At 41.4% G+C, this 14,588-nt stretch overlaps 1 protein-coding gene across 13 annotated transcripts in view; it reads right to left on the reverse strand.

Annotated features, from left to right (window-relative positions):
- Positions 1-14,588, reverse strand: part of LOC141777752 (rho GTPase-activating protein 12-like) — an 87,267-nt gene that overhangs the window by 16,557 nt on the left and 56,122 nt on the right. For 5 of the 13 annotated variants that reach the window (XM_074652283.1, XM_074652282.1, XM_074652285.1 and 2 more), the window contains exons 3-5: positions 5,457-5,726; positions 1,955-2,161; positions 1,532-1,612 (exon numbers count right to left, since the gene is read on the reverse strand). In XM_074652283.1, the coding sequence (XP_074508384.1) occupies positions 1,532-1,612; positions 1,955-2,161; positions 5,457-5,726 (558 nt within the window). The remainder of the gene's footprint in view (positions 1-1,531; positions 1,613-1,954; positions 2,162-5,456; positions 5,727-14,588) is intronic. The other 8 variants (XM_074652289.1, XM_074652290.1, XM_074652292.1 and 5 more) reach the window with 3 other exon arrangements.

Here is a 14,588-nt window from a genome sequence, read left to right on the forward strand (position 1 = left end):
GCATCCCCATTAACAGAAACCTGTGGATAGAACTAATCTACTGAACTACTGCCAAATAATATAGATATAAAAAGACAAATCACAGTAAAGTATATCCTTTAAGTACAGGGACTGAGCTCTTCATCTTCACAATATTGCATTTTAGTGCTAAAAACTAATTTAACTAAGTTGACATTCAACAACAAAAACTGTCAACTTTGACAACCAACTAATTATTTTAGTAATTTATTAAGCAAAAAATGCCGAAACATTCACAGGTTTCAGCTTCTACAATGTGAGGGGTTTTCTTAATCATCTGGTTTGATATCATTGTCAATTGTCTCTTTGTGGTTTGGGGCTGATTGTCACCAGTGCTTGAAGTGGGAAAAAATAAGTGCCAGTACTCTCTTATTCACATGTTGGTGTGTGTATCGGTCAGTATCAGCAATCTGTTGCGACTTCTTCCTATTTATTCATTATTTCTTTCAGCATGTTATACTGTGTTGGTCATAATCAGATGTGGTTTTATTGCTATTATTATACCGGGGCTATGCATCTTCTATAGTAAGTCTATAATACTCCAATAATATTCCAGCTGTAACATTATAGGGTTAAAGTGGTGTGTTTAGTGTTAATAGTTAAAGTGCTTTGCTGTGTTATTTGTAGCCTATAGTCGGGTATCATTGAGGTTTTAGGAGCAGTGTCCCAGTCAGGATGCTCCTATATATTATACAGCAGGATAAAGAGACATATTCTGAATTTCTACAGTGAATCAAAGGTTCTAGGAGACAAGACATTTTTTTTTTTTTGACTTAAAACTATACAATTTGACATCACTTTGGACCATTATTATTACTAGTTAAATGATTATTTTATTATTTACACTTCATCTGAACATTTAGTCCTTCTGGGAATGTTTAATGTTTCATTAATTATATTTTTCACAAATAAAAAAAGTTATGACGAACAGTTCAATAATTATTTTTAAAAAAGGACGTGAACATTGTGTTGATCATTTACAGCACCCTCGTTCTCATCCGTGAGACCCGGCAGCCATGTTGAGATCTGTTAAGGAAATACCAAGCACCGCCCACCAGCCGGAGCACAGCCAATAGGAACGCTCTCATTTAAATGACCTGTGATTGGTCAAAGTCTTCCGTCACAGGCTAGATTATTTAAAGTGTGAAAACAGAGCCATGAGGAGGAGCAGAAGTCTAGTTTTCTCTCAGAACACTTGAATTACAATATGCTAAAAGGTTATTATGGCACTTTCACCCAATGACGCCAAAAACGTAGAAGTTAGAACTATTATTTAGATAATCCATAATGAAAACAATCCTGAGTTGCAGCCTTTCTGAACTCACTGTAGTTACTCTCTCGTGCCTTTGTAAAACAGCCAGGTTGATAACGGATCAAGAGTATGTTATCGTCAGTTAGTCACATTATTTTTGGATATAGAAATTTGAGTGTTACCCAAACCTGTCATTTTGAGCTGTACGCATGCTGACGTTTATGAGTTTGATCAATTGTAAGGGTTGCTACAGAGTCTTACCTTTGGCAGCTCCCATTCTGACCTTGAACCATCTGCGCTGTAGTAATACGGTCTGCCCTGCTCGTCAACGTGTTTTAACCACTGGTGGCGAACACACGCACAGACAGGAGAATCACAAGACGCATTAGTGTGAGTCCTGACGGTATTAGGTATTTTGTGCAAGAACATCAAAGCGACTTAGATTTTAGTGCTCTGCTTCATATGAAATGTTGCAAAAGATGGTAATGCTGTGGTAACTCCTGTACTGGAAGTCTTTAAATCCATACAGTACATCTTTTGGGTCTGCATGTGTGATCACAACTGTTTCTGGATAATAAGGAAATAGCTTTAAGTGTGTTATGAGGGAAAACCCACTCCCACATGCATATTTCCCAGAAACCCCCACAGTAAAGAGACAGCAGATCAGCCCCGTGCAGCCGGTACCTTCTCATTAGTATAGTCGCTGATGTACAGCGTGTGGCCGTGCTCGTCCATCTCCTCCGACCAGCCGCGCGGCGGCGAGCCATACTGACTGTCTGACTGGCTAGAGTAGGTACTGAAGCAGGTGTCCTCCGACGACAGAGGCTGGAGTCGACCGATGGAGAGCGAGAGGAAGGGAAGGAAAGACGGCGAGAGCGAGAGAGGAGTGGTCTACCGTCAGTGTGAAGAGAGAGGAGAAAAGAGAGGGCATCTTTCACCATGGAGTTACAGAGGAGAGAAGACAGTCGTGCACCAAACTACCCACTTTAATACAGCACAGAGAACCAGGAGACCCATCAGAGAAGCTCAAAGTCACTCATGTTCATGCTTGATTTTGGAGAATGTGGTGAAGAATAATTAAAGTGATAGTGACTGCTTATTGCCTTTAGGTGGCAGTGTGGTACAGCCATTTAATGAATCAGAGGCCGATTCAAAATCAAAGATGAGTCCCGATTGATTCAGGCTAATCTGGTACAACACAAAGTGTGCATGTGTGTGTGTGTGTGAGCGTTGATCACAACAAATATCATTCACTGTTCATCAAATAAATCAAAACTGTAACACTTTCCACTCTGCAAAAAGATTCATGTCAGAAAGAAAAAGAAAGAAACTTGAATTTTCTCTGAGATGTATTTTGTCAGTGCTGAAAGAACCATTTTGCAGACGCCTCACTCTGTCTGCATGTCCAGCGTTGTTAATCACAACGCAGTCCCAATATGTGTGATGAAGTACTGGCATGCCGTATTTGTAATCTATTTAATATCTGTCTCTGACTCGTGATGCTTTCACTGAGTATATACTATATGGAAGTTCTTGTATTTCTATGCTTGTGACAACCAGTTGGAGTTTAGAGTGACACCATCTTTGCAAAGTCAGATCATTTTGGTTGAGCCTCACCTGTTCGCTGGTTTAGTTTAGGGGAAATACTTCACTGTTAAAATTAGGATTCTGAATGAACTAGATCTAAGAATTCAGTTTGACTTTAGAGTAAAGGTTAAATTAATTAGGTAAATGTATAATCTGTCAGAAGAGCTGTTCAGAAAGCAATGTCTGTTTACCCTTTTCCCACCAAAATTAGATCATACATGCAAGTTTTTTAAACACAGGAAAACCCGCTAAAATAGGCGTTAGCACTGGCCTGTGTGTTATTTTTCCTGGTGTGTCACGTTCTACGTAACGGGCGTATGTGAAAATGTTACCGTGGTTACATCGGTTACTTATTCAGTCACACTTTCTAACTCTCAAACCAGAGTTGGTGATTGTTGGAGCAGTGGAAAGACTAAAGGCCCCGACACACCAAGCTGACAGTCGGCCGTCAGACAGTTTGGGGCCGTCAGTGAGTGTCCGTCGGCGTCCGTCGCGTCCGTTTGTCCCTCACCATCAGCTCTACTCTGCCTGTCTGAGTTTTCCTCCCACGCAGGCGCAGAATGTACTGTACGTGCTAACTGGCCGTCGGCTTTAGTCTTTGCGATGTGTTCGAGTGCAACTTTCTGGCCGAGACAGACGACGTGAGGCGACGCAACTAGTGGCCTTCGTTGCCGCTCGCTGATGATTGTGTTTGACAATGATCAGCGAGGTAAAATGACTGTTGTCTGACTGGAGTCTGGTGGCTTTGAGGAGTACGTATTCAGGTTTTGTACGTTAATAAATGATAATTATGCATTATATATTCACTTCGTGTCACATACCATGGCAAAAGGGGCGAAAATTAACGTGTCCACCCGGGTGTCATGTTTCCATCAATGCTGATCGGAGCTGGAGCCGATAAATAGACGTGACTACTGCTGAGTCATTTGTTGTGGGAATGAATGTGGATTGTAACCTTTCCCACTGAAGACAGAAGCCAGGTGTTAGTGGGTGTTGGGTTTTTTTTTGTCTCAGAGATCTGTCGTCAAACAACTAAAATGAGAGTCACACCTGCTTTGTGTAGTGATTCACCAAGTGTTCCCATGTGTGAGATGACAAGGGCCCAAAAGCTTCACTAACTCTTTCTCCACATTTCTCAAATTCCTCCGTCCTCCACTGTTCACACACAAGAAACGAGGCTACCTGTGTGTTGGCTGTAAATGGGATGTTTGAATTACTGTAGTTTTGACTAGTGAGAGGCTTGCTGACAACCCAGGCAGCCACATGTTTAATAAAGAGCCGTTGTTTTGCTTTGATTAGAGCTATTACAAAAAGCTACCAGCCACTGTGACAAGTGACCATGAGGGCTGGGATGAGACACCTATCTCCCGGTTTGATACTATCAAGATACTTGGGTGGCGATTTGATATATGTTGCGATTTTTAAGTATTGTGATTCTACAAGTATTGCGATTCGATATTACGATTTATTGTGATTTTTGTTCACTTTTTAACACTAAATGGGAAAAAGTTGAATCACAGAATTCTAGGGCCTTTTACTTTGGAAAATATCTAAATTAATACAGTAAAAAATGTTTGATTTTCAGCATGTATGTAGTCAGAGATGTCCTGAAGTCAAATATATCAGGATCATTGTCAGGCATTATTTATTAAATTTTTTCTAGCAACCAAAAAATCAAAGAATAAAAACATTTCCCTCACAGATTAGAGGGATTTTTCTTTTTAATTTATAAGAGACATGTAATGTTTTATACTTCTGGTGGATATAATCCATCAATCTTATTTCCATAGATGTATTTTGTATATACGGTTCCCTTTGTTAACACCTTATTTTGAAAATCAGACAGTCCCACGTGCCTACTTCCTCTAACTTCTCCAAGGTGGTCTCTAGCTCTCCCGTCAGCTCCGTTCTCTTTATCCATCCATGGTCAGCTCCATCGGGGCCGTTTGAATGCATTTAACATAAATGTCAGTGTATGGGTGCTCTACAGTTGTAGCGTCGGCCCATTTGACCACGGAGATGAGAGTGACAGCCGGCTCGACCGCACGTTACCACAATACAATAAGGTTTCCTGTCCGTGACAGAGTTAGCATGCAGCTTTAGCCGTGATGTCTAGCTCTGCTTTTCCTGCAATGTGTGAAACACAAAGTGTTTCCATCCTTTACTGGATGTGTAGTGTTTACCACGCTGGATTTAACATGTGAGGGTGCAGGTCCTGTCCACGCCAAAACCTTTGCCGTTTTCTACTTTTTCGTTTCGGCCGGCTGCGGTTTGTTTTGGTTGGCGGATACGGATATGACATCACGTTACTCAGACTACAACAATAAAACAGTAACTTCCCTCTACCTCCGCATAGACTCAAATGAAGCAAATATATCGATTCTGGCATTAAAAAATCTATTTCAAAAAGCAGTGAATCGATTTTTTTCCCACCCCTAGTGACCATTATTGATTTATTTGCCAAAGACTGACTTTAATAGCAACTGTCACTTGCTGATCTAGACTCTGAATGTAGTCCCTTGGCGTTCTTCATACAGATGAGAATAACGTGTATACGTATGTGTGGCTTTCAGCGAACCCTCTATATGTGTACACATACCTCGGAGCTCTCTCCTGTGCTGTTGCTCTCTCCTCTGGAGCTCCCGGTGCTGGCGTCCCTGGCTCGGGGCGGCTTCCATGTCCTCTCCTGGGTGGAGCGGTTGTAGTAGTAGTGCCTGCCACTCTGTTCCTTGTAGGTCTCCCAGTCGCCCAGCACATGAAGCGGGGAGCCGGAGGGAAACGGGGGCAGGTTGGCCTGGGTGATCTTCAGTTCCTGGAGGTTGGTGTAGACGGGCGACTCGGGGCGGCCATGGCCTGACGAAGATCCCGTCTGATGGAGGGAAAAGAAAGAGAGGGAGAAGTGGAACTGTGAGTCATCTGGGAGTGGATTTAAGTCCGTTATATAATCAGGGAAAAGTTCCTCAACAGAGGGTGATGAAGAAATTCACAGCTTTCAGAGTGTAAATCAACAGCTGCACATGCAAGCTGGCAGACAGTTTAATTTAAAACACATTCAAACTGAGCACAAATCTTTGAAATTTTTCCAAAAGGGCAAAACCTTTGGCTCTACTTTAGTAGGGGTCAAGCAGTGAGCGGGGGGGGGATGTGAGCCATGCTCACTTTTGCCTTGTTTTCATAAAACAGTCACTGGTTAGTGACACGGTTAGTGCACGAGACCGGTAATCTGAAACAAATAATGTGCTTCTGTGTCCGCCGGTGCTCCTAACGGCATCTGCAAGATTTCACAGACCGGAGGAGAACAAGCAGTAAGAGCTGATCTGGAGTCTGCCGTCTATGCCGGCTGTCAGTTAGCTGTAAAATGAGAAATTTGTGACCTGGTAGCCATGTTGAGATCTGTTGAGAAAATACCAAGCACCGCCCACCAGCCGGAGCACAGCCAGTAGGAATGCTCTCTCGCTCTGAAATGACCTGTGATTGGTCAAAGTCTCCCGTCACGGGCTGGATTATTTAAAGTCTGAAAACAGAGCCATGAGGAGGAGCAGGAGTCTAGTTATCTCTCAGAACACTTGAATTACAATATGCTGAAAGGTTATTATGGAATTTGTGTCCAATGATGCCAAAAATATACTGCCTACTGCCACTTTAATGCCATGTTCCTACTGAGCTCCACATGAAGTCAATCACTTTATCTTTGCAGTGTTTGAGTTTTGATTGAGTGCCATTGGTGCATAAAGGAAATGGCTGAAATGTCAAAAAACGGTCTGTATTAAAGCTGACATTGCCGTTGTTGACCACAGAAGAGCTGAGCATTGAATGAACGGAGGGGAGGAGGAGGAGGGGGAGGAGGAGAGGGGAAGGAAGTGCTGTTATATAACTGAGCGTGGCAGTGACCAAAGTCAGGTAGAAATAAGGAAGTAAAACTAACTATCAAGATGCATTGGTAGGACCGTTTGTGCAGGCTCGTCTCTACAGCTGTCAACTAACAGAACTCTATGGAGATCGTTTCTGCAGAAAAGTATATATATATATATATATATATACGAATATATACATATATATTCGTATATATATACGTATATACGTGTATATATATATATATATCATTACTGTTACTGTACAAAAATGGCAGGTATGTAGATATCTTGTAAATCTGCAGAATAGCTTAGAACATTAACTGTGAAAAACAGAATTCCTACATGAAGAACAAGAGTTTATATACAAAATGAGAAAATAATCTCCAGTTCTCTTGATACTAATGATAGATAAGACTGCAAGGAATGATTGTGTTCACCAGTGCTTGAAGTGGGGAAAAAAAAGTACCAGTACTCTCTTATTCACATGTTGGTGTGTGTATCGGTCAGTATCAGCAATCTGTTGTGACTTATTCCTATTTATTCATTATTTCTTTCAACATGTTATACTGTGTTGGTCATAATCAGATGTGGTTTTATTGCTATTATTTTACCAGGGCTATGCATCTTCTATAGTAAGTCTATAACACTCCAATAATATTCCAGCTGTAACATTATAGGGTTAAAGTGGTGTGTTTAGTGTTAATAGTTAAAGTGCTTTCCTGTGTTATTTGTAGCCTATAGTCGGGTATCATTGCGGTTTTAGGAGCAGTGTCCCAGTCAGGATGCTCCTATATATTATACAGCAGGATAAAGAGAAACATTCTGCATTTCAAGATACTAAGAGAGATTGAGTTTGGGGCTCTTCCCACAAGAACATTTTAATTAAATTAAATTAAATTAAAGATTCAATCAATTCAATTCAGGTTTTTGACTTAAAACTATGCAATTTTACATAATTTCTGAACATTATTATTACTATTTAAATGATTATTTTATTATTCACATATATCACAGCCTTCGTCTGAACATGTCATTCTTCTGGAAATGTTTGCCCTAAAAGAGCAGATACAGAAAACTTTGAAATAATGTTTCATTAATTATAACTGTTCGCAAATAAAAAAAATTAAAGTTAAAAAGACGAACAATTCACTAATTATTTTACCAAAAAGGACGTGAACATTGTATTGATTAATTGCAGCACCCTTGTTCTCACCATGCCTGTGCCATGTCGGTTTATGAGGCGCGGCGCAAAAAACGCTGGCGCTGCGCCGCATGATATGAATCTCCCAGAGAACCTGATGTGGAGAGGGCAGAACAGAGTACCAGCAGCTTGTGAGAAGTGCCGGTGTGAAAGAAAAAGTCACGGTAAGGTACGGTAAGGAGCTAAATGAAGAAGTGCTGGTACTGCGTACCGGTGAGTATCGGCCCACTTGGAGCACTGGTTTTCACTGATGACTAATCTGCCGAGTAATTTCTCGATATATCCATGAATCGTTTGGCCTATAAAAAGTCAGAAAATAACAGAAAAACGCACATCACAATTTCCTGAAACCCAAGAAGATGTCTTCAAATTAGTTTGTTTTGTCTAACACTCCATCAAAACCAAAAGATATTCAATTTACTATAATAAAAGACATGAAAAAGCAACATATCATCATATTTGAGAAGCTGGATGGAACCAACAAATGTTTTAGTATTTTAGTTTGAAAAAGAGTCAAGCGATTATATGATGAACTCAAAATAGTTGCCAATTTACTTTCTGTTAATTGACTCGACGGATCAATTAAATGATGAACTGAATGACTAAATATCATCTGTAATGATTGGCATAACCATTTTGATCAAATGAATGCTTTCAGTATTAGGGGTGTAAGAAAAATATTGATACACATGAGTATCGTGATATTATGTTGTGCGATACAGTATCTACTCTCCAAAATACTATTGATTTTTAATTGACCTCTTAAAAATCAGACGCGGCTGGGCCCGTCGTCGTGGCTGCCGCTATTCCATGTTTTGAAGGTTGTAGCGGGCTCAGTTTTAAAGCTAGACTGAAGATACAGGCATCATATGAAACCTAAGGAATCCATTGGTACCAACCATGTCATACTAGTTTGTATACTACTAGTTTGCAGAAGGAGGATAAATAACGCTCCAAACTGATGCTAAATTTTGGCGGGGAAAAACAGGCATGGCCATTTCAAAGGGCTCCTTGGGCTCCTTAACTATGTCTCAATTTGGAACAATAATCATCATGTTTTTACTTTGAATCCTGGACTTTTCAGATTAAACATTTAATCAGAAGAAGTCGTCTTCTGCAGACTGATACACTGATGCACACTGCACACATTTTCCTGTTTAACAGGATTGGAAACCTGACCAGCCACAAACCAAATGTTTTGATGTCATTACTGGTAAGATGAGAGAGTACACCGCAACTGTCCCTTAAACAGGTGACCAAATATTACTATAAATACCGTGAGTTAAAGAGAGATGGTGAACATGGGTATGAATTACAACACTGTTGATTTAAAAAGGTAGTTCTGTATCCAGTGGAACTACAACATTTCCACAGCTGTAGTAGAGCCAGCGTGCTGCCTCTAATGACAGAGCATCCTTCTTCAAAACGCCTGACGTGTGACTGATCCAGTCAATGGGCTGCTTGTCATGATCATTTCATGCTGGCTTTACAAAGACGCTGCGTGGCTGCAGAGTGACAGGGCAGCGATAGCCATAAATAATGCCAGTGCCCCGAGGCCTCCTCACACCGGCTCTGTGATGCCTTTTATTGCGCGGGGATCAATAGGGATGAAATATGCAGGAGCTGAGCAAACAGCTGGAGGTACCCACGAGAAATATTCAATGGACTAGAAGAAGACGTGTGCTGTTCAAATACAGTATCACAGCATGACAAATTAAAGGTGGAGAGTGCATATACTGTATTATACATAAAGTACATTATTTACCTTAGTTTCTTCTACCTGGAAAGACTTGAGAAGACAGCGTTTGACAGAAAGTCAGGGAAAAAACTTTCATTGCAAGTTCTACCATCGAGCCATTAAGCAAACCTAGATTTCCCAAAATAAAAAACTGCTTTTACCAGAAACGCTCTGCAATGCTATTGTGCAAAAGTGTCGACTGTGAAGCACGTTGCAGCTGAAACGTTATGCTTAATAGATGAAAACATATCAAACATTACCTCTGGCGGGGAGCAACTAGTAAACACATCATCGTCTTCATGAATCGAGATTGCTCGATAAAAGCTTCTCCTCAAACGGATCATTGCCATCGTCCCCGCTTAATCTTTGGACTTGCATGCAGTGTTCGCTGGTGACACTGCTCTGTGGTCTTCCTGTACAATGTTGAGTGAGCATGTGATTTAGTGGATCTGTCAAAGGGGAAGTCCTGGTAGTCAATCGGCCGTTAAAAAAGACAGTTATGTAGTATCCCACTTCAGTGGTACCCACAAAACCACATTACCCTCCCAAAGCTGTTCTGAAATTAAACTTCACTTTAGGGATAGCAAGCTCCAAAAACTTTCCACAATAACGGTTAATTTCCCCAGCAGAGCACTGTAGATCTACACAGGAAATATTTCACTTATTTACCTTTAAAGGGACTGTTTGTAAGAATCAGAAATGTCTTGTTAAAAGCGACACCTGTGGCCGTTAAGTCAACGAAAGTCAGCGTCCTGTTGCTCGCGCTTGTGCTCGCTCTACATAGACATGAATGAGCATCGCTCAAAACAGTGAGGAGACACACGTCAGCTAAAAGCACAATATCACTCTATATTTCAGCTGCTTGGCAGTAATGTTAGCTGACCAGACGAAGGTCTCTCCATGAATCAGTGCTGATCCTAGTGTTGGCTTTTCCTGCCTCAGCCTCCTGACCGTGGCCGGAGGGAACAGGGGAGACACCGGAGTTTTGGTTGGAGACGATAACGTTTCTCTCTGCAGAGCCCCGTCACTTCACAAGACACGGGAAACCTCTGTTGGTCTGGAGGAGCTGCAGCAGTTATTTCTGCACAAACGTCCACTGTACATTCACTAGATATTCTCAGAGCTAAACTAACTCTTCTGCAGTGTGGAGTGTGCGCGCATGCACGTGAGAGTGGAGCGAAATAGCGAGATCGAGCGCGGTGTGTGAGTGAAGACAGGCAGGCAGAGGAGCAGAGTACAGCAGAGACTCCGGTCCTGGAGACCAAAGCTACGGTCTCCTCCGCGTCCTCCGACCGCGGCCAACACTGTTTAACAGACGGGCTTCACTAGATACAACCAAGAGGTTTTGGTGCTTCACTGTAGTTTGTGTTGGAGTCTGAGTCTGAACAGCGTAGCCACACACGCATGGGACACCGACCCGCAATGATCTATACGTGTAAGAAGTTACAAACAGTCCCTTTAATAAAAGTTACAGATTTCTAAGCACCTGATGGTTTGGTGATGTGCCCAACTTTCCAGTCCCGACCAAAACTGCACAGGACTCAGGAAGATAAGTTATCAGTAGTTAGTCTCGGCTACTCAGATGTACAGAAATATTATGCAATCTGCTCTCTTTCACCTGATAAACCAATTTCATTCAAGGGAGGAGAAGCTGAAGATGACACAGAAAGAAGGATTAAGGCAGAGTATACAGCTGGGTGCAACTTAATAAAAGGAAAATATTATAGGTTTTTTGCAGTTAAATAAATGTCATATCATAAAGATGGAAACTTAACAGCAATTTCAAGAAGTAGCTGTATTGTCAGACTGAGGAAATGTTTATGCAATTGGTTTTGAAATGGTTTTATAGGCCACACGGTTGTGTCACCCTCTCAGTATGAGCTCCATGTAAAGCCTGAGCATAAAACCCACTAAAACTGCAGTTAGGTCCTCCAATGACAGCAGCAATGCGGGCTATGTCAAATAACAGCACTCATTATGTAACTAAAGGCTGCACCGCCAGGTTGGCTCATTAAAAATGCACAGGGTGTCTTCTTGACTCCATTATAGCAGCGGCGTATTCCTGAGCAGCTGGTGCTGGACATCTGGCGTGAACAGACTCACCAGCCTAATCAATACTGAGCTCTAAAACCACTGAACCACAGCGGGACACTAAGAGGTTGACCTCTAACATCGAGGGAGCTGCTCTCTTTGAAAGTACACTGTGCTTTAGTCGAGGGGTACAAGTGTTATCATGTACTTTAGAGTTGAGAAGTGGCAGGAGATACTTTGTGTCTTCAGGCTTTTGAAAGTAAAGGATCTTTTTCTGCCTTGGTAATGTTCGGTGGTTGAATAGACATGAAACTCTCCTGATTGATCTTCATGATCAACATTTTCAAAGACGTATTATGGGGTACAAGCCTGTGTATCAATTTAAAAATAAAGAGACAAGTCAAATACAACTTTCAAAGAGCTACTCGGTAAAAAACATCAAACCCCTGAGCTGTAAATGATGTTGCCTGGGCTGCTGCTGTTGAGTTAAAGCTTAAAGGTGCTAAATATGGGATTGGGAGCATACCTATTGCCGAGTGGCTCGCAACAGCATTCATTCTCTGTTCGGGTAGACATTACTCCAATTACTACAATTGTTTGCTGCTATATTAATGCTCTGGATATTGAATTTAGCACCTTTAAGATTGCTCTTCATAGATGTCTGACACCATCAGCAGCTTAAATCAGTTCACTTTCAGGTTCAATGGGAAATTAATGATTTTGATTGATAATGGATTAATTGTTGAAGTCATTTATCAAACAAAGCGGTGAAACATTCTCTGGTTTAAGCTTCTCAGAAGTAAAGATTTGCTCCTTTTCTGGTTGTTATATCATTACAAACTAATTATCTTTTTGGGTTTGGGCTGTTGGTCGAACAACTCATTTAAATAAAGCACTGGGGGGATTGTGAGAGGCATTTCTCATGCTTTTCTGGCATTTTATGGAGAAGTCGATTAAGTTGTTGAAGACCTCAAATGGTATTGTTATGGCCGATTACAATACTGACCAGTCAGCCTCATACACAACAGACGTCAACTGCAACCACAACTAGGGATGCACGGATACCGATACCGGATCAGATATCGGGCTAACACTGACTCAAATAGCTGTATGGGATATCGGACAATGGGGCCGATATATTCAATTCAATTCTATGTTTATATACTCTATAAATTATATACCAATTATATACCTGAATTTGAAGTCCTGTTTAAGTTTTGACCAATTTGTTGCTGCAATAAAAAGTTTACACTTGAACTGTAATTACTCTTAATTTTGAAGATTTTTTACCAAGTTGCTAGAGCACGATTTATTATTTAAGATAACAATTCAATAAATTTATATATGTATTTATTTGTTGAAGTTAGGAAAGCAATGTTTAAGTCCAGCCTGATGTTTCCTTACACATACCAGAATGATCCCAGTCCCTTCAACACAGTGAGTCCTACGGTTTATTAATGAAACACTGGTATCAGATCGGTACTCGCTATTGGCCAATACCCAAAGCCCAGCCATCGCTATCGGTATCGGGACAGAAGAAGGTGGATCGGTGCGTCCCTATCCACAACACCTAGAGTATAGTCTGCAGTAAGAAGCACAGAGGCTGAACTGCAGCAGCAAATCAACCGTTCTGATTGCAGCTCCGCACACTCCTAATTTCCTATTTCAGGCCAGAGCAGGAGTTAATGAGGAGAGAATAGGAGGGAACGGAGAGTGACGCTGCCGGTTCCAGATAGGAGACCTGCATAGTCTTATCTGTGCTGCCTGCAGCTCTGCAGTGGAATACTAATCAACTGGTCCAGTGTTCTTCAGCCGGAGATAAACCACATCGGAGCCAGAGAGGGGAAGAGATGGGAGAAGACTGAGACTTCAGGCACTGAATGCATCACAGCTAATATTAGATGGAAATGGCTGCAGATGCTTTGGCATCACATAGTTTATATTTAGACTAGTCTGGTGTGAGATTCAGAACACTGTGTTCATTTCATGCAAAGCCGTTGTCCCGTTTCACATCAAGTTGGAGTAAAATTGCTGGGTGGCATGCTGGGCAAAGCAAAGCTGGGTCACGGTTTGTTTCAGATGTGGTTCCAGTGGATCTGTTGGTGGTGTTGGCTCATTTGGTTCAACTTGTTGTCTTCAGATTCACACCCGGAGTTAAAGCTGGGGTAGGCAGTTTTCTGGAACAGGCAAAAGGTGCCAGAATTTGAAAATACAGCCCTCCTCCTGCAGCTCTCCTCTCTCAGTCATAAGTCCCTCCAGCCAGATGAGCATGAGCATGAGCATGAGCATGAGCATGAGCATGAGCATGAGCATGAGCATGAGCATGAGCATGAGCATGTGCAACGGAAAGCTCGGCATCCAACTTGAGGCTGATGCAATCACAACATTTTTGATATTTATTGTCAGCCTCTGTTTTAAAGGTGCTATTGATAACATTGATAACACTCAGCCACTAGATGTTCCATTCTCCCTTGCCTGTTCCATTGCATTTACTTCACAACAAGTCATTGCCAGACACTCACCATCAATCTCAGGAATTTTTTTTTTTCCCACACTAACTGACGACCCAGAGATACCACATGATACCAATGTCGTTTTACTACTGGCTCACAAGCCTTGTTAGAAGTGGGAACCAGACGTCAGATATCTTCCACAGAGATGAACAAAACATTCAATTTGAATTTTTTTCAGGAAAAGCCATACTTTTATTCGTCACCTTTCTAAAGGCTCTGTGGATGTATTATTATTTTTTTTAAAATTTTGTCTACATAAAAATTTTATCATTAAGATCTTTAAACTCTTCTGTATAAATCAGTGTAAAACAGCCAATAGGAACGCTCTCTCTCTGAAATGACCTGTGATTGGCCAAAGTCTCCTCTCACGAGCTAGTTTTTCTAAAGGAGGTGC

Source organism: Sebastes fasciatus, chromosome 11 (genome assembly GCF_043250625.1).
Source record: "Sebastes fasciatus isolate fSebFas1 chromosome 11, fSebFas1.pri, whole genome shotgun sequence".
NCBI lineage: Eukaryota > Metazoa > Chordata > Actinopteri > Perciformes > Sebastidae > Sebastes > Sebastes fasciatus.